The following is a 27,362-nucleotide window of genomic DNA, read 5'->3' as shown; positions in this document are numbered from 1 at the left end:
TTGTTAAGAGATCATGCATGAGTGCCACCTTACATAGCTGGAACAGTATTTAGGATAGTCACATTAGTGAAGCCTTCTCTCCTGGGGTGCTTAGGTCACACATAGTATGAGTGAAAGGGGATATAAAGTATATAGTAGAGATGTTAGTCAACAAACAATTGGTTCTCCAATATTGCAGTGAAAAGTAATGTCTCTGGCGCGCAGGACAGAACTCTCCACTAGTGTGACTATCCTAAATACTGTTCCAACTATTTAAGCAGTGCCCCCCAAAAAAGAGTCTTCTTTTTTTTCTACTGTTTGTCATATGTTATTACTGACTCAGGGGAGCACCACCAACCCACACTAAATTCACTTATAAAAGGAATCCATTTTGGTAATTGTTTTACATTACATTTTTTGGGTGCATCTCAGCGAGAATACTTACCCTTGAATGTCCTTTAGTTCCTGTGCAGGATCAAAACCCCGCTGTTCTTCTATGAGTGCCACCTTACCTGACTGAGAAATAAGTTCCGTCACTGCACAGCGAGCAGCAGGGGGGAAGCTGCGGGCACCCAGCAGAGGCAGTTGTAAGTGGTGCTCCTGGCACTCCGGAGTCCGATGGTCCTTCAGGTCCACCTCTATCATGTCCTCCTCCGAACAGCTACTTGTAAGACACCACCGATTTCATCAACAAACTAATGAAGACCCCTTATAATGACAAACACCTTCTGGCCACTATGGACGTGGCGTCTTTATATACAGTGATTGCCCATAATTTGGGGCTTCAGACGGTAGGGAGGCATTGCAAGCAAATAATCACACTGATCCCCCCTACTGATTTTTTTATTTCTTTGTTGGAGCTCACTCCTACATGTAATTATTTTAGATACGATGACCAATACTACCTCCAAACTGTGGGCACAGCTATGGGCAGTAACATCGCACCCTCATCCGCTAACTTATTTATGGATATGTATGTGAGGGCCCATATACACCCGCAGTTTGGAGGTAAACTGGCATTTCATCATCGTTTCATAGATGAGGTCTTCCTAATTTGGAAAGATAACCATGAATCTCTGTATGACATGTTCCTACATCTTAACTCAATAGATTCACCCATTAGATTCACTATTAATATTCAAATTAAATCAAATTTCTAGATGTTCTGGTTTATTCGGCATGACGAAGGTTGTCTGTGCCTTTGGGACCCTTCTTCCGACCTTGCTCCTCCTCTCTCCACCCCCTCTCCTCCCCTGTGACGTCAGGAGGTCCCTTAGCCCACTTCGATTTAGACCTAACCGCGAAGCGAGCCCTCGAAGGTCCGTTTGAGACCCTTGTTCCGAGCTTGCGCCCCCTCTTCTCCCCTGTGAGGTCAGGACGTCCCTTAGCCCACTTTGATTTAGACCTAACCATTTGACCTCATTCCCTCCTAGTCCTGAATGACAGTAGGGAGGGAAGGGGTGCCGCGGGTATGTACCTGATACTTAAAATGCTACTGATCTTCAGACTCCTCCCCCTGATGAGGACAGCCGGTCACATGGGGGGTGAAATCATTAAAGATATTTTGCACTAATTAGCCGCTGTCCTGCCCCTGCACTGCAGCCGTGACCTCCTCTCTCGCCCCGGGAGAGGACGCTACTCCCGACTTCCTGCCTTTGCGTTCCAACTGACTTCCTGTATCCGGTCTTCTTCCGGTCTCCCTGCGTTCCACCTGGCTTCCCGCTCGCAGTGTGCCTTTAGCGTCTTTCCGGGACCAGCGGCGCCGTTCCTTGTGGCTTTGTATTCATTCCTTTGTTCCGGACGTAAGTGGGGTGTTCTATTCCGGGTAACCGGGTGTGCAGCAGTGTAACCCCCATATAGGAACCTAATTATTGGGGGGGGGGTTATGTAATGCAGCCTAGGTTGTAGCTATTCCCGGCCGCGGTGTATCGTATACACATCCCAATGGCTCCTATACAGTGTTACATTGTGTGATTTGAAAATTACAATGTGTGACGTATCAGGCAGCAGTGAATTGAATTATTAGTTTCAATCAGGGCCGGTGCAAGGGTACTTGGCGCCCTAGCCAAAACTTCTAACATATGGGTATGGCAGCCTGTGTAGCCCTGAGTTAGGTTAGGCCTGAACTCTAGGTGACCCTGTCTGCCAGGCTAGAGACACCTGGGTCACCTCTGCCCAGCAACTGCTTTAGGCGGGAAAAAGCCTTGTCAGGGGATTGGATACTTGGGTCGCAGGGCAGAGGGGACAGGGGGCTGGTTGTTGCTGGGGCCCTAGGAGCCAATCATTTGCAAGGGGCAGAGGAGGTCCCTAGACCTGGAGACCTATAAAAGAAACAGCAAGGAGCAGGGAGAGCAGACCAAGGGGCGAGATGTTACTAAGCCTTGAAAAGTGATAAACCACCAACCAATCAGCTCCTTACTGCCATTTTTAAACGGGCTGCAACATGACAGTTAGGAGCTGATTGGCACTTTATCACTCTCCATTTTATCACTTTTTTTAAGCTTAGTACATCTGGCCCCCTTATAGTTAAGGTGCATACACACTGGCCGATAGATTGTCCGTCTTGATTAAATGGACGATATATATTGACAGGCCATCAGCCAGTGTGTACCAGCGATATATCATCGTTCTGTGTGTATGGGCCCCGGCAGAAGAACAGAGATTGGCCCTGGCGGTGGAAGGACTCTGCTTGGACAACAAATCATCTATGTCAGTAAATTGAGTTGGATCTTAATGGTGTTTTCTTGGTACTTGTGAGTTATCCGGGCGTCCGATTTTGAAATCGGATCGGGACATCGCATCGCATCGCATGCGACCATCGGATGCGATGCGATGCGATGACCCGATTTTTCCATAGGAATCAATGTTAAAATGGACTGAGTCCATTTTAACATGGAATTCAATGGGAAAAAGGGTCCTTTTCATACCCCTACTATCCAAGTGGGCATGGAGTTGGATATAAACCTGTGGCGAGCGTAGCGAGCCACCGAGCCCGAAGCGTGGCGAGCGTAGCGAGCCCCGCGAGGGGACACGGAATACCGGCCCCTCGCGGGGCTCGCTTCGCTCGCCACGCTTCGGGCTCGGTGGCTCGCTACGCTCGCCACAGGTTTATATCCAACTCCATGCCCACTTGGATAGTAGGGGTATGAAAAGGACCCCTTTTTCCATAGGAATCATTTTAACATTGATTCCTATGGAAAAATCGGGTCATCGCATCCGATGGTCGCATGCGATGCGATGCGATGCGATATCGCATCGCATCGCATCTGATTGTATGCCTTAACTTAAGGCATACAATCAAAAAATCGGACGCCCGGATAACTCACAAGTACCGTTTTCTTTTGTCTGCACACACAGGGGACATACGCCTGCACTTGTCTCCCTGTCACGGTGCCTACCCACTGAATCATAAGAAGAATTTCCAGAGCACCTGGGAGTTACACAAGGACGGGATGATGGAGAATTACCGGCCCCTCACATCAATGGGTAAGAGGAGACTTTAGTGGGGAGCGGTACTGACAGCCACCTACATACACACATTACATGATAGTCACATATATACCATGTCCTCAGTCACTGCGTGTCTCCTACAGATGGGCCCAGTAACAGAGATACCCCAGAGAGATGTCCCCGTCCTCTGTATTCCCAGGATAATCACATATATACCATGTCCTCATTCACTGCGTGTCTCCTACAGATGGGGCCAGTAACAGAGATACCCCAGAGAGATGTCCCCGTCCTCTGTATTCCCAGGATAATCACATATATACCATGTCCTCAGTCACTGCGTGTCTCCTACAGATGGGCCCAGTAACAGAGATACCCCAGAGAGATGTTCCCGTCCTCTGTATTACCAGGACTGTACAGAGGAGACTCACAGGACCCCACAGGAGGATAAGGTAGGTGGGATTTGTGGTCTTCTCTATATACCAAAGTGACTTTCACTATATGATCTGTAGAGAATCAGAATACATCCAAATATTTGTGTTATGTAATATTTTACTGAATTGCAAAATGTATTTTATTGCTGCTTTTCTATAGGATGAAAACCACATGATTAACATTAGGGCAGAAGATACAGGGGGAGAAGAAGAGACTGATGTGACTGATATTAAGGTAGAAGATGCAGAAGGAGAAGAAGAGACGAATTTGACTGATATTAAGGTAGAAAATACAGAGGCAGAAGATGAGACGGATGTGACTGATATTAAGGCAGAAGATGCAGAAGGAGAAGAAGAGACGAATTTGACTGATATTAAGGTAGAAAATACAGAGGCAGAAGATGAGACGGATGTGACTGATATTAAGGCAGAAGATACAGAAGGAGAAGAAGAGACGGATGTGACTGATATTAAGGCAGAAGATACAGAAGGGGAAGAAGAGACGGATGTGACTGATATTAAGTTAGAAGATACAAAGGGAGAAGAGACGGATGTGACTGATATTAAGGTAGAAGATACAGAGAGAGAAGAAGAGACGGATGTGACTGATATTAAGGTAGAAGATGCAGAAGGAGAAGAAGAGACGGGTGTGACTGATTTAAAGGTAGAAGACACAAAGGGAGAAGAGACGGATGTGACTGATTTAAAGGTAGAAGACACAAAGGGAGAAGAAGAGACGGATTTGACTGATATTAAGGTAGAAGATACAGAAGGAGAAGAAGAGACGGATGTGACTGATATTAAGGTAGAAGATACAGAAGGAGAAGAAGAGATGGATGTGTCTGATATTAAGGAAGAAGATACAGAGGGAGAAGAAGAGATGTATGTACCAGGTAATCAGCAGTGTAAGGAAGAGGAAATCCTTAGGGGAAAGCAGGCATGGGGGTCCCCTATATAATCACATATATACCATGTCCTCAGTCACTGCGTGTCTCCTACAGATGGGCCCAGTAACAGAGATACCCCATAGAGATGTCCCCATCCTCTGTATTCCCAGCATAATCACATATATACCATGTCCTCAGTCACTGCGTGTCTCCTACAGATGGGCCCAGTAACAGAGATACCCCAGAGAGATGTCCCCATCCTCTGTATTCCCAGCATAATCACATATATACCATGTCCTCAGTCACTGTGTGTCTCCTACAGATGGGCCCAGTAACAGAGATACCCCAGAGAGATGTCCCCGTCCTCTGTATTCCCAGGATAATCACATATATACCATGTCCTTAGTCACTGCATGTCTCCTACAGATGGGCCCAGTAACAGAGTTACCCCAGAGAGATGTCCCCGTCCTCTGTATTCCCAGCACTGTACAGAGGAGACTCCCATGACCCCGCAGGATGATCAGGTACAGGTAGGTGGGATTTAGGGTCTCGCCAATATACCAAAGTGACTTACAGTATAACTGTATGATCTGTAGACTGTGTGTTATACACTGAGCTGGTGGAACCCTGTGGGATAGAGAGATTGCTGGGGATTATTGTGCATGTGTGTGTTCATAAGTAGGTAATGGGACAGAAATAATGAATACAAAGTAAAATAAGATCTAATTAGATTGTCCCCAAACATGATAAAAAACTTATTGTACTCTTATCAGCGGTGGGTAGGAAGGCTGACACTGCCCCTCACTGGAGATGGCAACCTCTCGATTACTTTTCCTATTTACCATGGACTGGTTGGAGGCATCTCTTCACAAAGAATCCATGACTTCGGTCCTGTTCCAAGTGTGTGACAAATACATTCAGACCTTGCCCCCCCCCCAGGACCAAGAAGGCTATCCAGCCCTGCTTCCAGTCCACTTCATGGTATAACCTTCAGCTTCTTCAGAACAGAACTCCTATAGTTATCTAACTACTAGGCCTATGCTACTCTCTTACCTGCTCTCTTCCTCTTTCACATAGCCCCCTCCCTCTCGTCTTCTTCTTTCCTGCTGGACGGCTGGATCGATCCATGGATGGGTTGTTGGCTTGGAGTTGGGGGCGGAGAGTTGATGTTATTGTTCTTTGTTTTTATTATATTATTTTTATGATTATATCTGCTATTGTTGATTGTTTTTGGTAACGCCCTTTTTCAATGATTGGGGACGCCACTGGCTTCACACACGCCATATGTATCCATACACCAATATTATGCCCAACACTGAATTACTAATAGAGTTACCATATTATGTTCTTTCCTCTGTTTATACATGTTTTGAAAAATGTGAAAATGGGGAATTGTTCCTCAATAAAACATATTTTTTGGGGAAAAAAAAGGATCTAATTAGATAAAAGTATAGATAAATAGTTGGATAATATAATTAATCAGAGTAAGTACAAGCTTCTGTGGGTGGTAGGGAGTTTCCTGAACGCATTTCACCATCAGTTTGAGGTAGTGTTGGGAAAGACGATTCACTGAAATGAGGTGAGACACACGGCTCAGCTCAGTGAAGTGTGTTGAGTCAGTGACTCGACACTCGAGTCACGACTCATATGGAATTGCAGGCACAGGGAGACCGTGCAGGGCTCACAGAACACTCAGGGAGTTGCAGAGGCTCAGCCACTCAGTGTGCTCTGGAAGACAGGAAGTCTGCTGGGCTCACAACTCCTTTATTATTACAGGCACAGAGAGAGACAGTGCACGGCTCACAACACATTTAGGGAGTTGCAGAGGCTCAGTCCCTTGCTGCTGGTTAGTATCCAGCTTTAATAGTGATTGTGCAGTTCATCTGGCAGAGGCAGGCAGCTGCTTATGCAATGAATGTTAATAATATAATTACCAACATAGATTCAGTGTTATGTAATTACTATGTAATTTACAATTTTTATTTTAATATTCTGGTGGGCTTGGATTTACAAATTATATATATTGAGCCTGCACACATTGAGAACTGTCTCAACTCTCACTGCAGGCTCAGGGATTCGTCCAGGGCACAGCAGCCCTGCACGACTCATGAGTCGTGTGAGCTAAGCTTAGAGCTCATGTCCCTGCCTCCCTCCCCACTAGAAGTTACACAGGTTTGCTGACCAATAATAGCTGAGCTCACTGCTTAGCCCCGCCCCCGTGTCATTGACTGACATGTTTCATCACCAATAAAATTATCTCCACTCTTCCAGGCCCCCCTCTGAGGCAAAGGGAGTTGGGACTTGGGACTGCTGTCTCTGTCTGCAGTAATGCTGCTGCTGTCTCGACTCATCCAACAGTGAGTGGCTCGAATCATGTATTCAGCTTAATGATTCGAGTCACTGGGTCGAGACAGCGATTCACTAGCCATCTCTAGTTTGAGGCTTCCTCAGAGCGCTCTCTGTCAAGATTTGACGCATTTGTTTATATTTGTGGGGTTTTCAGGGTGAAGATCCGACTAATATTAAAGAAGAAGATCTGGAGGGAGAAGAAGAGACGTGTGCGATGAGGGATCGGCCAGTTAAGGAGGAGGAGATCCCTACAGATCCCAGCACAGGTGAGTAGTAATCACATATTACAGAGAGTAGTCACATGTTCTACTGTCTGTGTATGGCGTCCTCTGGAATCATTTCAGTTTCCTCATTTTATCGGTGAATTAAATTCCAAGCAAATTCCACAAAGTGCTGTTGGAACGCCATGAAGGCGGTCAGTATAAGGCTATCATACGTGTGCCCAGCAGGTGCTCACCGTGTGACATATATGGGCGGAGCTGTGTGTACCGGAACTCCAGCCACCTATGTGATTGCATGGGGAATTCTGCCCGTTGTAGCTGGGATGTGTAACCTAAATACAGATGTACTAAGACTTAAGGCCGGTTACTTTATCCCTCCGCTATAGATAGGATCCTGTTCCAGGGGACAATGTTGAATTCTCCTGAATCTCCAGGTAGTGGGGGCTTTTTGCCAGGAGACCTATCTGGTACCCTAAGTACCCGCCCACTCCCGCTTTCCTATTGGTCTCCTATCTATATCCTTGGCATTGGCTACTGATTCTTCAGAGTTGGACTCACATCTGTTATTATTAAAGCCTTGTTTCCCAGGGTTCACTTATATCCCGGGGCTGGATTGTCAGCCCGTCCTTACAGAGAGTGTCTTTTCACTGCTAGGCGATATCCTGGCCGTCCAGTCCCTAGGTGTGTGATTAGTCATCTTTAGTCCATATGGGTATGTTTTCTTCTTCAACGCCATTCCATGGGCCTTCATTTGACCCTGCTTTCCGGGTGTGATGCGTTTCATCTCCATCTGGCTCTTGCCTCAGGTTCTGGACAACCACTTATGATCTGGAGCTGGGCTTTAGTAACCACAGAACCAGGGTTCTCCAGTATAAGTTCTGAGTTTGGTCACATCAGTAGGTTCTTATCCCGATGTTTACCAGTGTGTCCCTTTAGCGCTGACTGAATAATTTATTTTTCACTCAAATGGATTACCCCCCAAAAAAGGGAAAAATAGCTACTATAGTGTGATACAGTTTCAATGTTTTATTCTGAGACAGAATAGCCTATTCAGATATATATGACCCGTACCCTATAGATATGTCTACCTAATTGTAGACAATAGTGCTCCAAAGGGGGCGGTTACGTTACCGATTCGTCAGATATTCAAATTCATACATTGCCCATGTAGAAAGAGAAAAACTGGATTGTGCAAATACAGCTTTTTAAATTTTCTTTAAAACATAGACATTGAATAAAAAGTGTAACAATGTGGACTCTCACCAAATGGCGTGGTCCACACAAAACATGCAGACTATTGCGCAGATGTTACAGTATGGGGATCCCAGGCATCCCTGATTGTTCCCATGCTCCAGCACCACCATGTTACTTCCTCCAACCGCCAACGCGTTTCAAACCAAGGCGTTTCTTCTTCAAGGCATACGGACTCATTATCCTAATACCAGTATTTATACCCATATGTGGGGAAAAACTTAATGCCAGACATGGAATTTTCCTACAAACTAAAACACATTTGCACATAGGGGAAAGTTTCTTTTAGTCCATGTCATATGGTCCATATCGCTATCATCCAGGGAAGCGCGGTAAATACCACCGTTTCCGTGTTCCAATCGGCCGGAAACGGAAGTTACGCATGCGTTCCAACTCACGGGTGGGTATAAATACTGGTATTAGGATGATGCCTTGAAGAAAAAATGCCTTGTTTCGAAACGCGTTGGCGGTTGGAGGAAGTAACCTGGTGGTGCTCGAGCCTGGGAACAGTCAGGGACGCCAGGGATCCCCATATTGTAACATCTGCGTGGGTACAGTAAAGTGTGAGGCCACTCTCCAGACTGCGATTGAAATTTTCAAAATGCTTCTTAATTAAACACGCTGCCACATCTTAGGTCAACGTTTCGGCTCCAATTTGAGCCTTTTTCAAGACATGCAGACAGCCATCAATGAACACATCATAGATAAGACACCTATAAGATATATACAAAAACATACGTGTGTTGGTCAACAGGAAAATTTAAGGCTACAACAAGTGTATATTAGTTAGACCATAAGGCATCATTTAAAACCACCTTAACCCCTTCCTGACAGTGCCAGTTTTTGCGTTCCTGACAGAGCCCTTTTTTTCAAATCTGACATGTATCACTTAAGTGGGGATAACTTTTTTTTGCTTTTACTTATCCCAGTGATTTTGAGATTGTTTTTTCGTGACACATTGTACTTCAAATTAGTGGTAAATTTGGGTCGATACAGTCTGTGTTTTTTTGTGAAAAATACCAAAATGTCGTAAAAAAATGGAAAATTTAGCAATTTGCAAAATGTTAAATTTTCTGCTTGTGAGACAAATAATCATACCACTCAAAATAGTTAATAACTAACATAGACCATATGTCTACTTTATGTTTCCATCATTATTTCATCTTCCTTTTAATTTTTTTGGACACTAGGAGGCTTACAATATGAATAGCAAATTCTCAAATTTTCAAGAAAATTTCAAACACTGATTTTTTTAGGGACCAGTTCAGTTCTGATGTGACTTTGAGGGACTTGTATGTGAGACACCCCCATAAATGATACCATTTCAAAAACTGCACCCCTCACAGTATTCAAAACAGCATTTTGGAAGTTTGTTAACCCTTTAGGTGTTTCACAGGAATTAAAACAAAGTGTAGGTGAAATTTCAAAATTTCATTTTTTTTGCAGATTTGCAATTTTAATACATTTTTCTAAGGAACACAGTACATTTTACTAGAGAAATGTGACTAAAAATTGATTCCCCCAATTCTTTTGTTTTCATAAATATCCTATATGTGGCCCTAGTGTGCACGTTGACCAAACCACAGGCTTCATAATAGAAGGAGCACCTACTTGATTTTGGAGCCTCCTTTTTATGAGATTATTTTTTAGGCACCATGTAGGTTTCTAGGCACCATAAGATGCTAAAAGTTAGGAACCCCCCCACAAGTGACCCCATTTTGCAAACTACACCCCTCAGGGAATTCATCTAGGGGTATAGTGTACATTTCAAACCCCCAGGGGTTTCACCAATTGTGGTACAACTGGGCAGTGAAAATGAAAAATTATTTTTTTTACACAAAAATGCAGTTCTGGCTCCAAATTTGTCATTTTCAGAAGGTATGAAGGAGACAAAGCACCCCAAAATCTGTGCCCCAATTTCTCCCGAGTACGGCAATGCCTCACATGTGACCAAAAAATACCAGTTGGGTGCATGGCAGGACTCAGAAGGGAAGGAGTGATTTTTGGATTTTGCAGCACAGATTTTGGTGGAATGAATGGTGGGTGCTATGTTGCACCAATACAGTGGAACCCCCCCACAAGTCACCCCATTTTGCAAAGTACACCCCTCAGGGAATTCATCTAGGGGTATAGTGTACATTTCAAACCCCCAGGGGTTTCACCAATTTTGATACAAGTGGGCAGTGAAAATGAAAAATTACATTTTTTTACACAAAAATGCAGTTCTGGCTCAAAATTTTTCATTTTCAGAAGGTATGAAGGAGAAAAAGTACCCCAAAATATGTGCCCCAATTTCTCCCGAGTACGGCAATGCCTCACATGTGACCAAAAAATGCCAGTTGGGTGCATGGCAGGACTCAGAAGGGAAGGAGTGATTTTTGGATTTTGCAGCTCAGATTCTGGTTGAATTTTGGTGGGTGCTATGTCGCATTAGCAAGACCCCCCAAGCACCAATACAGTGGAACCCCCCCACAAGTCACCCCATTTTGCAAAGTACACCCCTCAGGGAATTCATCTAGGGGTATAGTGTACATTTCAAACCCCCAGGGGTTTCACCAATTTTGATACAAGTGGGCAGTGAAAATGAAAAATTACATTTTTTTACACAAAAATGCAGTTCTGGCTCAAAATTTTTCATTTTCAGAAGGTATGAAGGAGAAAAAGTACCCCAAAATATGTGCCCCAATTTCTCCCGAGTACGGCAATGCCTCACATGTGACCAAAAAATGCCAGTTGGGTGCATGGCAGGACTCAGAAGGGAAGGAGTGATTTTTGGAATTTGCAGCTCAGATTCTGGTTGAATTTTGGTGGGTGCTATGTGGCATTAGCAAGACCCCCCAAGCACCAATACAGTGGAACCCCCCCACAAGTGACCCCATTTTGCAAACTACACCCCTCAGGGAATTCATCTAGGGGTATAGTGTACATTTCAAACCCCCAGGGGTTTCACCAATTTTGATACAAGTGGGCAGTGAAAATGAAAAATTACATTTTTTACACAAAAATGCAGTTCTGGCTCAAAATTTTTCATTTTCAGAAGGTATGAAGGAGAAAAAGCACCCCAAAATCTGTGCCCCAATTTCTCCCGAGTACGGCAATGCCTCACATGTGACCAAAAAATACCATTTGGGTGCATGGCAGGACTCAGAAGGGAAGGAGTGATTTTTGGATTTTGCAGCTCAGATTTTGGTGGAATGAATGGTGGGTGCTATGTTGCACCAATACAGTGGAACCCCCCCACAAGTCACCCCATTTTGCAAAGTACACCCCTCAGGGAATTCATCTAGGGGTATAGTGTACATTTCAAACCCCCAGGGGTTTCACCAATTTTGATACAAGTGGGCAGTGAAAATGAAAAATTACATTTTTTTACACAAAAATGCAGTTCTGGCTCAAAATTTTTCATTTTCAGAAGGAATGAAGGAGACAAAGCACCCCAGAATCTGTGCCCCAATTTCTCCCGAGTACGGCAATGCCTCATGTGTGACCAAAAAGTGGCAGGACTCAGAAGGGAAGGAGTGATATTTGGATTTTGCAGCACAAATTCTGGTGGAATGATGGTGGGTGCTATGTCGCATTAGCAAGACCCCCAAAGCACCAATACAGTGGAACCCCCCCACAAGTGACCCCATTTTGCAAACTACACCCCTCAGGGAATTCATCTAGGGGTATAGTGTACATTTCAAACCCCCAGGGGTTTCACCAATTTTGATACAAGTGGGCAGTGAAAATGAAAAATTACATTTTTTTACACAAAAATGCAGTTCTGGCTCAAAATTTTTCATTTTCAGAAGGTATGAAGGAGAAAAAGCACCCCAAAATCTGTGCCCCAATTTCTCCCGAGTACGGCAATGCCTCACATGTGACCAAAAAATACCAGTTGGGTGCATGGCAGGACTCAGAAGGGAAGGAGTGATTTTTGGATTTTGCGGCTCAGATTCTGGTGGAATGAATGGTGGGTGCTATGTGGCATTAGCAAGACCCCCGAAGCACGGTGAAATTATGAACCTAATAATCCATAGATGTGTGGTATATTTTAAAACACTCCTTTATACATAGGCCGGGTTTGTCGGGGCAAGTGTCACACTGGAAAATAGTTTGCTTTCTTATTCCCTTTTTATAGCAAACTTTGCACCTTTTTTGTGTCCTGCCCTTTTTTCCAGTGGAGGGGATTTCATCAGGAAAATGCTGCCCTGGTACAATACGGGGGCCAGTACTAGAAGTACTGGGGCCCTCTGCCTGCTGGTTCCCAAATATTAGGCCCTTTATGACTTCCTCTTGAAAGTGCATAAATGTCCCCCTCTGGCCGGTAGAACGGAATAGCACGTAAGCGTTATACAGTGCCATCTGGATGATATACACGGCCAGCTTCTTGTACCAGATTTTTGTTTTCCGCAGGGCACTGTACGGCTTCAGTACCTGATCTGAAAGATCCACTCCGCCCATGTACCTATTGTAATCCAGGATACAATTAGGTTTTGAGGTGTGGGTACTGGTACCTCGTACAGGGACGGAGGTGGTACTGTCTCCGTGAATTGTTGTCAGTATAAGGACATCCCTCTTGTCCTTATATTTGACCAACAACATATTTTCGGTGCATATTCCCCTGCTTTCACCCCTTCTCATTACTTGGGCAATGTGCGTTTTTGGGAGGCCTCTTTGGTTCTTGCGCACAGTACCGCAAGCTGCTGTACCTCTTGAACCAAGGGCCTTAAACAGGGGGATGCTGGTGTAAAAGTTATCCACATAGAGGTGATAACCTTTATCCAGGAAGGGGTGCACTAAATCCCAGACAATTTTTCCACTAACACCTACGAGGGAGGGGGGGCATTCTGGCGGTTCAATTCTTGAATCCTTCCCTTCATATACCCTAAACCTGTGAGTGTACCCTGAGGTGCTTTCACACAGCTTATACATTTTTATGCCATACCTTGCCCTCTTACTGGGAAGGTACTGGCGGAATTTAACCCTTCCTTTAAAATGTATAAGGGACTCGTCTATGCAAATGAATTTATCTGGGATGTACATGTCTTCAAATTTGGCACTGAAATGATCAATGACCGGCCTGACTTTGAATAGCCGGTCAAAGGTGGGATCATCTCTGGGTGGGCACTGTGCATTATCGTTGTAATGCAAAAATTTAAGGATCGTCTCAAATCGAGCCCGGGGCATGGCCATACGGTAAAATGGGGTGCTGTACAGAACATCTGTACTCCAATATTGCCTAATTTCTGGCTTTTTTACTATGCCCATATGAAACACCAGACCCCAAAACGTCATCATCTCTACTGCATCTACAGGGGTCCACCTAGCAAATGATGACGTGGGGTTTTGAGCAATAAACTGCTGGGCATATAAATTAGTTTGGTCCACCATTAAATTTATAAAATCATCAGAGAAAAATAATTTGAAAAAGTCAATTTCTCTGAGACCTGTGGAATCAAATTGGATTCCTGGCATGGCCAAAAACTCAGGAACCTGGGGCTCAAAATTGTCTGGTGGTGGGGTCCATACGAGATCAATTATTGGGGGGGGGGTCTCAGCTGCTCTACGGGGGCGTCTTTGAGGGGGTCCCTCATCAGCAGAGGAGGAAGAGGAGCTTAAGGCGAATCCTTCAAATTCCCCGCTTGCATCACTGGCTGTGTCAGAGTCAGAAGCAAGCATGGCATATGCCTCCTCCACTGAATACATTCTTCTGGATGACTGGGATGACATTTGGGATGCCATTTTTATTTTTGTGTTACTGGTAGTGAAATGTTTCAACACGTGTATAGTGTAGGGGGGGGGTACAAACTTTATTTCAACCAGGGGGGTATGTAGTGTGTAGTGTGTATGTAGTGCAGAAAAAAAAAATACTTTATCCAAAAAAAAAAAAATGAAGGGGTTAAAAAAAAAAAAAATTGAAGGGGTTAAAAAAAAAAAAAAAAAAGGTCCTGCGTCAAAAATTGAGCACAGATGTTGGTCAGTAACGTCCGTCACTGAACAGCGCTCAAAGGCAACAGGAATTTGATCAAAAATAGATCAACCCTGTGCCGAAAAAGATGATCAGTGATGTACGTCACTGATCAGCGCACAGCGGCCACAGGACACCCACAAAATCACAGTGTGTGTAAAAAAAAAATTAAAAAAAGACCCCACAGCACACAAAAAAAAAAAAAAGGTGATCAGTGATGCGACACTGATTACCAGTGAGGGGCAGCAGGTGCACAACCTTTGGTGCAACTGACAGTGCAACTGGCAGGTATATATAAAAAAAAAAAAACCTCTGCACCCCCAAAAAGTTGCTGATCACCTCAGATATAGTGATCAGCACAAAAGGTGGGGGCAGCAGACACAAAATTTAGCACTCTCTATCACTCTCTGTCACTATCTCTCTCTATCTCTCTATCTCTCACTATCTAACACTCTATGACACTGCAGCAGTGACAGGTGTATATATATATATATATAAAAAAAAACCTGCGCCCCCAAAAAGTTGCTGATCAGTTAATTTATACTGATCAGCACAAAAGGGGGGGCAGCAGTCAGTTATATAAAAAATATATAGCACAATCTGTCACTATCTCTATCTCTCTCTATCTCTCTCTATCTCTCTCTATCTCTCTATCTATAACTATCACACTGCAGCAGCACAAAATATAGCACTCTCTGTCACTAGGCCTCTCTATCTCTCTCTCTCTATCTCTCTCTATCTCTCTCTATCTCTCTCTCTATAACTATATCACACTGCAGCAGCACAAAATATAGCACTCTCTGACACTATCTCTCTCTCTCTATCTAACTAACGCTATTACACTGCAGCAGCACAAGTTCACAACACAGGAAGTCACAAGTAACAGGATCCAGGAAGCATCCAGCACACTACAAGCAGTGATGAAGCAGGCAAGATATTTGCAAGGATCAGGTAAGTATTTTGCAAGGTTCTGGTCAGTATATCGCGGCAGCTAGGCACGGTGACCGCACTGCACGCAATTCCAGACCGGAATGGCGTCTGCAGTGCAGTCACCGTTAGTTTAAACCCCCCTCCATGGCTGTGATTGGTCCGTCGGTCCGACGGACCAATCATGGCCTTTGGGGGCGGGCGGGGTGAGGTGGGGTGACACCAGTGTCACCCTTACACCCCGCGGTGATTGGTGCTGTACTTTACAGCACCAATCACCTCCGATCGCGTGTCACCGGCGAACGTTATTCGCCGGTGACACAGAAAACGCTGTAATTGGCTGTTCACACTGAACAGCCAATCACAGCGATCGCCGACGGGGGGGCGGCATCGCAGCCCCCCCTGGGCATGCACGGACATGTCTGCTGTCAGGGACAGCAGACATGTTGAAACTGTCACCGCGTCTATAGACGCGGTGACAGTTAAATGCCATGACGTACATTTACGCCATGTGTCGGGAAGTACTTCCCGACCATGACGTAAATGTACGTCAATTGTCGGGAAGGGGTTAATAAATGGTGATATTCTTATCACATACATATAATCTCTTAATCAACGATACCATAGTCTAATATTAAGCCCACATTTATATAGCAGCCAAAATACAAAAGTCCAAACAATATTCCTGCGCAGTGCTAGAGAAGACATTCCCCCATAGAGACATCCGTATTGCTTACCTCCTCAGTGTAACTGCCGGGTGTACGCCATTCCGCACATGGAAGTGCGGCGTGTGTGTAGCCAGGACACTTCCGGCTTTATACCGGACTGTGAACCGTATGCGTCACTTCCGCTTTTACTCTGCCGGTAAGCTAATACACTCCGGCTATGGAGCGCATTACGTGGCCAATGGACCGCATATGTCATTTCCTGCTTTTACTCAGTCAATCACGTGATCGCCCGCTATTCATATATCCATTTTTATTAAGTAGCTATTGTTTACTGTAGACCAGCTATGCCTCAGCCTCTTCTCCTCTTGAGTACCATTATACAGAAGTGCAGCACAGCGCCACCTCTGGTCAATTATATTACTACGACTATAAAATAACATATGGCGCTACCATCACTCAGCCATACATTGGACTATAAATACATCACGTTTTTTTAGATATAGTCTCCATGGGTAAACGCCCTTCCCAGCACTGCACAACAAAAATATACAATATCATAATTCCCCACTGACCCAACACATGGCCCAAAAAAAAAAAAAAAGATTTTTACAAAATTTTGTTTTTTATACAAAACATATTAATACATAAAAATGTTATACAATTTAAATTGATTTATTGTGTCACCGCTTTATTCTCCCCAGTTTATTCTAACAACATAGATTATAGAAATACTGATAGAGTTATACTCATTAAAACCTTTTGGGGCAACAGTCTCCAATTTAGCTATCCAACGCGCCTCACGTTGGGGTTTATTCTGGTTCCTGCGGCTGGGCCGTACGCGTACGTTCTGTTTTTTTTTTTTTTATCTGCGCATGCGTACCATCTCCAATGCGCAGGCGCGACCACTCCACAACGCTCACGGATGGGTCTTTCCGTGCGAAAAAATCTGTACGCGAGAGTACGGTCGTTGTGGGCGGCATAGGGACGTGTTGAGGGGAGCGGCCGAAATAATGAGGGAAAATGGGCGTAAACATGGGCGTACAGGGGGGTGTGCACCAAAAATGTACGGCGCTACTACCGCTCGATCGGCGAAAACACCGTTCATTTTCAGACACAAAACAGGCGGCCGCCACCTCAGACCACCCCTACAGAAACCGCATGAGAGCGGACGCCTGGGTCTGCTAATTAACGCTGATTGCTACTCAAACACATACACCTGAATGTAATAAGCAATGCTGCAGTCTATTAAGTCCAAACCATTATTTCACTACCTGCAAGCCACACACAGCACTCAAACACATTGGAAGCATATCTTTCTATACTTCTCTACATTTAAAGGTTTGTTTAATTTAAGGTAAGAATCTTTTTAAGACCTGCTTATATATGCTAAGGTAGCTATTTGTTAAACATTTATACACATTCACTACGTGTTTTCATATACTTTACACAGTAGCACACTCAATCTACACAAGTCGACATGTGTCAACGTGTTCACTCTAATACAAACATATGTTTTGTATTTATGATACAAATACATAAACCACATCTAACAGCTACAAAGGATGTTTCAGCAATGTTTTAAGCCCATGGCCACTATTTTGCACACAATCTTTGTATAGTACCCAAAATACAGAACTGTACCACTTTCTGATCTGCTATGAATTTAATAAACAATAGAGACCCATCCGTGCACGGTGGCGTACGCTCAGATAGCCGCAAGAAGTCGGTGGGAAGACGGACGAGAGACGTCCGTAAACGGTGGCGTACGCTCTGTTGTGCGCCAGTTGTCGGAGTCTAAGGGGTGATCCGTCCGTGTACGTTGGCGTACGCTCAATTGTACGCCACTCCCCTTTGTCGGTGTTTTGTGCCCGTACGTATGTGGCTGTTTTGTGGGTGGACTTTAGCTCAACGGCCGCGTACGGAGAGCGTACGCTGATATGGAACGTACGCACGTTTGGCCGCACCAACCAGAATAACCCCCGATGTAACAATGTCCAGCCCACGGTCACCCCCCCCTCTCAGACGGGGGAATGTCTTCTCTAGCACTGCGCAGGAATATTGCTTGGACTTTTGTATTTGGGCTGTTATATAAATGTGGGCTTAATATTGGACTATGGTATCATTGATTAAGAGATTATATGTATGTGATAAGAATATCACCATTTATTAAGGTGGTTTTAAATGATGCCTTATGGTCTAACTAATATACACTTGTTGTAGCCTTAAATTTTCCTGTTGACCAACACACGTATATTTTTGTATATATCTTATAGGTGTCTTATCTATGATGTTTTCATTGATGGCTGGTCTGCATGTCTTGAAAAAGGCTCAAATTGGAGCCGAAACGTTGACCTAAGATGTGGCAGCGTGTTTAATTAAGAAGCATTTTGAAAATTTCAATCAGTCTGGAGAGTGGCCTCATACTTTACTGTACCCACACATATATATATATATGTCTGTTTGTCCGGCACTCTCGTCAAAGGGTAAATGCACTGGTGCCTTCCTCGGTAGGGTTATACAGCACTATTCCCAGGGTACTGCTACTCCAAAGAATCAGGCGGCACTCTGTTTGTTGTAAATCAAGTAGAGTATATTGTGCAAAATTCACATATTTATGCCATCAACGTTTCAAGACCGGGTCGGTCTTTTCATCAGGATGCGTGCAATAAAGTGCAATAGTGCTAGGAAAGAAACAAAGAAAGAGCAGAGCTGTGAGCTCTCTTACCTATAAGTAGCTGCGTGTTGAAGTGTCTAAGGGAGCGGGCGTGTGCGAGGTCTGCTTCCTGAAACCCGACTCCGCCCCGCTCAGCTCAGCCGTTGTCAAGGTAACGCCGGACGCTTCCTCCTCACCGCTGCCCCACAGTAGACAGATTGAGTACGACCAACAAAAAACTAGTTGGATAAAAAGTGACATATTGTGAAAATTTGTAAAATAAGGTGATAAAAACAAATACTAAGCAGCTACTCATTACTAAAACGTGACTTGGAGTGTAATTAAAAATGGAAACATTATGCAAGTCTTATATAATTACTAATGCAATAATTAAACACTGTAATGACGATCTCATATATATTGATAAAACTATACAATGTAAGTTTATACTCGGGGAGATGCCAGAAGCTCCAAGGACTATTCCTAAACACTGGGGACATGGTAGTTCAAATAAACACATTCCATGCGATTTTTTTCATTCAATCCCAATGGAGACAAAGAGTTCAGATTGAATATCCACTCTGATTCTCGCTGGTTTAAAAGTTTATGACGATCTCCTCCACGGCAGGGGGGTGGGATATGATCTATTATCATGCTGCGTAAGTTGGCTAAATTGTGTCCACATTGTTTCAAATGTCTTGCGACAGGCTGTTCAACTTTCTCCCCTGACAGGCTTGCATTAATGGCAGAACGATGTAGCGCCATGCGCTCTCTAAAGGTTCTTATTGTTTGGCCCACATAATACTTATTACATGGGCAGATGATTAAATAAACTATAAATTGAGATTTACAGGATAAAACATGTTTTATCTTAAACTTCTGGGCAGTTTGCGGGTGTTGAAATTCGCTGCCTGTGAGCATGGTTTTGCAGGTTGTGCATGACGGACATCGGTAACAGCCATTCTTCTTGTGTTGTATGTTAAACAAATTCTTTGGGGAGTCTGGTGTGATGTTTGTTCTCACCAACATATCCCTAAGATTTCGTCCACAAGAAATTACTTTATACACAACAGCAACTACTATCTACAACTAACTGACTGCTCTATGGGCTCTAACATCTCGCCGGCCCTAGCGAATGTATATATGTTCGAACAGGAATACAATTTTTTCTTTACTGATGCAACCATCAGTTCCCAAATCGTGCTATACACCAGATATATAGACGATCTGCTTTTGATCTGGTCCGGGGACCCAGTCCAATTGATCAACATCATTGAAAATATCAACAAAATGGATAATCCAATTAAATTCACCCATACAATAAGTAAAGATACCATCAATTACTTGGACGTGACCTTAAAGAAAACTGATCATGGCATTGTGACCTCGCTGTATCACAAAGATACAGATAGGAATACGTTACTGCAATATAGTAGCAATCACCCCCCTTCGTTGAAAAAAGGATTACCAAAATCCCAAATGATTCGTGTTGCACGTATCATCAGTGACCGATCCACTCTTGAAGAAAATCTGGACAAAATGATAAATAAATTTCTACAACGTGGATATGACCTGAACCTGTTAAAGAAATATAAAATGCAGGTGATGAAAATTCCAAGAGAACAATTACTATCTTCAGGCATAAAGAAATCCACTACCAACAAAGTACCATTCGTGACCACCTACACCCCGGGCAGTCAAGTACTACCCAGAGCGGCACATGCTGTGTGGCCCATTGTAACCAGTGATAAAACCTTGCCATGTTTTGCACAAAAAACAATCTTACCTAGTTATCGTCGTGGACGAAATCTTAGGGATATGTTGGTGAGAACAAACATCACACCAGACTCCCCAAAGAATTTGTTTAACATACAACACAAGAATGGCTGTTACCGATGTCCGTCATGCACAACCTGCAAAACCATGCTCACAGGCAGCGAATTTCAACACCCACAAACTGCCCAGAAGTTTAAGATAAAACATGTTTTATCCTATAAATCTCAATTTATAGTTTATTTAATCATCTGCCCATGTAATAAGTATTATGTGGGCCAAACAACAGTAGACAGATTGAGTGCGACCAACAAAAAACTAGTTGGATAAAAAATGTGACATATTGTGAAAATTAGTAAAATAAGGTGATAAAAACAAATACTAAGCAGCTACTCACTACTAAAACGTGACTTGGAGTGTAATTAAAAATGGAAACATTATGCAAGTCTTATATAATTACTAATGCAATAATTAAACACTGTAATGACGATCTCATATATATTGATAAAACTATACAATGTAAGTTTATATTTGGGGAGATGCCAGAAGCTCCAAGGACTATTCCTAAACACTGGGGACATGGTAGTTCAAATAAACACATTCCATGCGATTTTTTCATTCAATCCCAATGGAGACAAAGAGTTCAGTTTGAATATCCACTCTGATTCTCGCTGGTTTAAAAGTTTATGACGATCTCCTCCACGGCAGGGGGGTGGGATATGATCTATTACCATGCTGCGTGAGTTGGCTAAATTGTGTCCACGTTGTTTCAAATGTCTTGCCACAGGCTGTTCAATTTTCTCCCCTGACAGGCTTGCATTAATGGCAGAACGATGTAGCGCCATGCGCTCTCTGAAGGTTCTTATTGTTTGGCCCACATAATACTTATTACATGGGCAGATGATTAAATAAACTATAAATTGAGATTTACAGGATAAAACATGTTTTATCTTAAACTTCTGGGCAGTTTGTGGGTGTTGAAATTCGCTGCCTGTGAGCATGGTTTTGCAGGTTGTGCATGACGGACATCGGTAACAGCCATTCTTCTTGTGTTGTATGTTAACCCCTTTCTCGACGCAGCATGTTTTTGCCTTCCTGACAGAGGCCTTTTTTTCAAATCTGACATGTATCACTTAAGTGGGGATAACTTTTTTTTGCTTTTACTTATCCCAGTGATTTTGAGATTGTTTTCCCGTGACACATTGTACTTTAAATTAGTGGTAAATTTGGGTCGATACAATTTTTTTTTTTTTTTTGTGAAAAATACCAAAATGTCGTAAAAAAATGGAACATTTTGCTATTTGCAAAATGTTACATTTTCTGCTTGTGAGACAAATAATCATACCACTCAAAATAGTTAATAACTAACAAAGACCATATCTATACTTTATTAAAAAATCATTATTTTAACCTCCTTTTATTTTTTTTGGACACTAGGGGGCAGCAGCATCTAATTTTTACCCATCGCACATTTCAACGCTGATTTTGGCTGTTCATGTTTGAACAGCCAATAACAGCGATCGCCCATAACGGGGGGCATAGCTGCCCCCCCTGGGCAATGAGGGAGGATGTCTGCGGTCAGGGACAGCAGACATCATCCCTCTGTCACCGCGTCTCTGGACGCGGTGACCGTTTAAAGTCATGACGTATATATACGTCATGTGTCGGGAAGTACATCCCGGCCATGACGTGTATATATACGTCAAATGTCGGGAAGGGGTTAAACAAATTCTTTGGGGAGTCTGGTGTGATGTTTGTTCTCACCAACATATCCCTAAGATTTCGTCAACAAGAAATTACTTTATACACAACAGCAACTACTATCTACAACTAACTGACTGCTCTATGGGCTCTAACATCTCGCCGGCCCTAGCGAATGTATATATGTTCGAACAGGAATACAATTTTTTCTTTATTGATGCAACCATCAGTTCCCAAATCGTGCTATACACCAGATATATAGACGATCTGCTTTTGATCTGGTCCGGGGACCCAGTCCAATTGATCAACATCATTGAAAATATCAACAAAATGGATAATCCAATTAAATTCACCCATACAATAAGTAAAGATACCATCAATTACTTGGACGTGACCGTAAAGAAAACTGATCATGGCATTGTGACCTCGCTGTATCACAAAGATACAGATAGGAACACGTTACTGCAATATAGTAGCAATCACCCCCCTTCGTTGAAAAAAGGATTACCAAAATCCCAAATGATTCGTGTTGCACGTATCATCAGTGACCGATCCACTCTTGAAGAAAATCTGGACAAAATGATAAATAAATTTCTACAACGTGGATATGACCTGAACCTGTTAAAGAAATATAAAATGCAGGTGATGAAAATTCCAAGAGAACAATTACTATCTTCAGGCCTAAAGAAATCCACTACCAACAAAGTACCATTCGTGACCACCTACACCCCGGGCAGTCAAGTACTACCCAGAGCGGCACATGCTGTGTGGCCCATTGTAACCAGTGATAAAACCTTGCCATGTTTTGCACAAAAAACAATCTTACCTAGTTATCGTCGTGGACGAAATCTTAGGGATATGTTGGTGAGAACAAACATCACACCAGACTCCCCAAAGAATTTGTTTAACATACAACACAAGAAGAATGGCTGTTACCGATGTCCGTCATGCACAACCTGCAAAACCATGCTCACAGGCAGCGAATTTCAACACCCACAAACTGCCCAGAAGTTTAAGATAAAACATGTTTAATCCTGTAAATCTCAATTTATAGTTTATTTAATCATCTGCCCATGTAATAAGTATTATGTGGGCCAAACAATAAGAACCTTTAGAGAGCGCATGGCGCTACATCGTTCTGCCATTAATGCAAGCCTGTCAGGGGAGAAAATTGAACAGCCTGTCGCAAGACATTTGAAACAACGTGGACACAATTTAGCCAACGTACGCAGCATGCGAATAGATCATATCCCACCCCCCTGCCGTGGAGGAGATCATCATAAACTTTTAAACCAGCGAGAATCAGAGTGGATATTCAAACTGAACTCTTTGTCTCCATTGGGATTGAATGAAAAAATCGCATGGAATGTGTTTATTTGAACTACCATGTCCCCAGTGTTTAGGAATAGTCCTTGGAACTTCTGGCATCTCCCCGAGTATAAACTTACATTGTATAGTTTTATCAATATATATGAGATCGTCATTACAGTGTTTAATTATTGCATTAGTAATTATATAAGACTTGCATAATGTTTCCATTTTTAATTACACTCCAAGTCACGTTTTAGTAATGAGTAGCTGCTTAGTATTTGTTTTTATCACCTTATTTTACTAATTTTCACAATATGTCACATTTTTTATCCAACTAGTTTTTTGTTGGTCGCACTCAATCTGTCTACTGTGGGGCGGTGGTGAGGAGGAAGCGTCCGGCGTTACCTTGACAACGGCTGAGCGGGGCGGAGTCGGGTTTCAGGAAGCAGACCTCGCACACGCCCGCTCCCTTAGACACTTCAACACGCAGCTACTTATAGGTAAGAGAGCTCACAGCTCTGTTTTTTCTTTGTTTCTTTCCTAGCATTATTGCACTTTATTGCACGCATCCTGATGAAAAGACCGCCCCGGTCTTGAAACGTTGATGGCATAAATATGTGAATTTTGCACAATATACTCTACTTGATTTACAACATACCGAGTGCCGCCTGATTCTTTGGAGTAGCAGTACCCTGGGCAGCAGGAATGGACATCAATAGCGAGTGTCACCCTACCCCCTGGATATATATATATATATATATTCTTTGGAATTGGTGTACTGCATTATTTGCTTGGGCACCGGGGCCCGTTGATATTATACGTAAGTGCCGGCTGGATTGGAATCTATCTATATATATATATTATATATATATATATATATATATATATCTATCTGCATTATTGAATACATTAATATAGAGGGATTGGATAGCTATACTATTTATAGGCTGTGCAGATTAATTCTAGGTTTGCTTTATTTAATTCCCGGCAGATGAGGACAAAAGGAGGCATATCGTGATGGGAGATCGAATTAAAATAGAAGATACCATCATACGGGATTCTCCAGGAGAAAACACCATTATCTCCGATATACATCCAGTGCATCATAATGCAAATACAGCATCTGTTCCTTCATCTCAAGGGAACTCTACTCCTAATAACTCTGCCATTGTTACACGTAGTACAGGTCATACAGCGGATACAGGCTTTCCATGTTCTGAGTGTGGGAAATGTTTTACTTGCAAATCAGCTCTTGTTATTCATCAGAGAAGTCACACAGGTGAGAAACCATTTCCATGTTCTGAGTGTGGAATTTTTTTTACACTTAAATCAAATCTTATTAAACATCAGAGAAGACACACAGGTGAGAAACCATTTCTATGTTCTGAGTGTGGAACATGTTTTTCTTACAAATCAGCTCTTGTTGTTCATCAGAGAAGTCACACAGGTGAGAGACCATTTCCATGTTCTGAGTGTGGAAAATGTTTTACAAATAAATCAATTCTTATTACACATCAGACAATTCACACAGGTGAGAAACCATTTTTATGTTCTGAGTGTGGAAAATGTTTTACACATAAATCAAATCTTATTAGACATCAGAGAAGTCACACAGGAGAGAAACCATATCCATGTTTGGAGTGTGGAAAATGTTTTTCAGAGAAATCAGTTCTTACAAAACATCAGACAATTCACACAGGTGAGAAACCATTTCTATGTTCTGAGTGTGGAAAATGTTTTACACGGAAATCAGCTCTTACAAAACATCAGACAATTCACACAGGTGAGAAACCATTTCCATGTTCTGAGTGTAGAAAATGTTTTACACAGAAATCAGCTCTTAATAAACATCAGAGAAGTCACACAGGTGAGAAACCATTTTCATGTACTGAGTGTGGAAAATGTTTTCCTCACAAATCACCTCTTGTTAGTCATCAGAGAAGTCACACAGGTGAGAAACCATTTCCATGTTCTGAGTGTGGAAAATGTTTTACACATAAATCAATTCTTATTAGACATGAGAGAAGCCACACAGGTGAGAAACCATTTCTATGTTCTAAGTGTGGAAAATGTTTTCCTTACAAATCAACTCTTGTTATTCATCAGAGAAGTCACACAGGTGAGAAACCATTTCCATGTTCTGAATGTGGAAAATGTTTTACACATAAATCAGCTCTTGGTATTCATCAGAGAAGTCACACAGGTGAGAAACCATTTCCATGTTCTGAGTGTGGAAAATGTTTTATAGAGAAATCAGCTCTTATTAAACATCAGAGAAGTCACACAGGTGAGAAACCATTTCCATGTTCTGAGTGTGGAAAATGTTTTACAAAGAAATTATCTCTTATTAGACATCAGAGAAGTCACACAGGTGAGAAACCATTTCCATGTTCTGAGTGTGGAAAATGTTTTCCTCACAAATCAGCTCTTGTTATTCATCAGAGAAGTCACACAGGGAAGGAATGATTTCCATGTTCTGAGTGTGGAAAATGTTTTAAACAGAATTCAGTTCTTCTTAAGGCCCATACACACTAGAAGATTTTCTTTTCAAAAGACTTTGCCAAAATCTTTGATTGATATGTCTTTCACCAAAGTAGTGCGTACACACTAAGCTATTATCCTCAACGAGCAAGAGATTTTCAGGAGGCGAAAAACTTTGCTGAAAATCTTTCATATAAAAGGCGATTTATGTAATGGGCGGGGTTTGAATTACAAGGGTAGGAGCAGGGGCCGTTGTATTCAGTGCATTCCTGTTCTTGGTGCCTAATTCAGAACTGATTGCTGGGCTGCGTATATTCGGAGCCCAGCAATCAGGTTAACTCCACCCTGTGCCGCCCTGACCGGGCAAAATCCCACCCATGTGCACGGCAGACATTTCATTTGCAGCTGTGTACGTAGGGAGAAATCCATACACTTGCGCCAGCAATGTATATGTTACGCCATACCAAAATATACATTGGGGGTGCAGTGGCGGCGGTAACATATACATTGCTGGCCTGCGAAAAATGTAAGGCATGGCTTTGTGGGACAGGGGACTTTGCACTCCGTAATGCCCGTTACACATTATGCCACACACCGTAATGCCCATTACACATTATGCCACACACCGTAATGCCCATTACACATTATGCCACACACCGTAATTGCCATTACACATTATGCCACATACCATAATGCCCATTCGTATGCCACACACCATAATGCCAATTACATATAATGCCTCCTGAAGTACCACTTACCTACTTGCTGGTTGTCAGGGGGATTACATGCTCGTTGCCAGGTGTTCCATGCTCGTAGCCAGGAGGAATTACATGCTCGTTGCCCAAGGGGAGTTAAATGCGTGTCGCCCAGGTGAATATAAATGTTTTTATTGCCCCCCCCCCCCCGTCAGCGCCACGGAGGATCAGAGTCTCTGACAGCATCACAGAGACCCTGCACCCCTCCAAAGATGGCCTCCGCAAAGGAGACTGCTGCTAGAGGTGCTCCTGCACCTCTAGCGTCTGTCAGTGCGACAGATGCTGGAGGTACAGGAGTACCTCTAGCATGATTTCTCTGGGGCGCAGGGTCTCTGTAATTCTGTCAGAGACTCTGCACCTCCGCAGTGGTCAGCATTCCCTGTTACCGGCTTGTAAAGTAATGTGCATAGGATGGCAGTGGGGCCAGTAATATATATCGCTGGCCTGTGCGGGCGGCGCAGTGTCCTCTGTATGAAGCAAGGTGAGGGAGCAGGCGGGTAGTGTGTATTGTGCTCTGTACAGAGCAGGGGTGAGAGGTGACAGCTGGGCGGAACAGAAGGCAGGGGGAGGGC

The 27,362-nt window shown here is 43.2% G+C and overlaps 1 protein-coding gene across 1 annotated transcript; it reads left to right on the top strand.

Annotated features, from left to right (window-relative positions):
• The first annotated feature begins 1,579 nt into the window (after positions 1-1,579).
• Positions 1,580-27,345, top strand: LOC146010023 (uncharacterized). The gene is made up of 7 exons (XM_083150824.1): positions 1,580-1,781; positions 3,337-3,465; positions 3,781-3,878; positions 4,021-4,753; positions 5,174-5,277; positions 7,251-7,362; positions 24,546-27,345. The coding sequence occupies exons 2-7, from the start codon at positions 3,432-3,434 to the stop codon at positions 26,018-26,020; spliced, it is 2,556 nt and encodes an 851-aa protein (XP_083006950.1). The 5' UTR covers positions 1,580-1,781; positions 3,337-3,431; the 3' UTR covers positions 26,021-27,345.
• The last annotated feature ends 17 nt before the right edge of the window (positions 27,346-27,362 follow it).

The sequence above is a fragment of the Crinia signifera genome, chromosome 6 (genome assembly GCF_055691185.1).
Source record: "Crinia signifera chromosome 6, ASM5569118v1, whole genome shotgun sequence".
NCBI lineage: Eukaryota > Metazoa > Chordata > Amphibia > Anura > Myobatrachidae > Crinia > Crinia signifera.
This window is presented reverse-complemented; position numbering and strand designations above follow the sequence as displayed.

Bases quoted from the DNA above. Each gene is read 5' to 3' on its own strand.
- LOC146010023 (XM_083150824.1), top strand. From the start codon at position 3,432: ATGATGGAGAATTACCGGCCCCTCACATCAATGG. The intron at 3,466-3,780 runs GTAAGAGGAGAC...TGTCTCCTACAG, and splicing joins CCGGCCCCTCACATCAATGG to ATGGGCCCAGTAACAGAGAT. The intron at 3,879-4,020 runs GTAGGTGGGATT...GCTTTTCTATAG, and splicing joins GGACCCCACAGGAGGATAAG to GATGAAAACCACATGATTAA.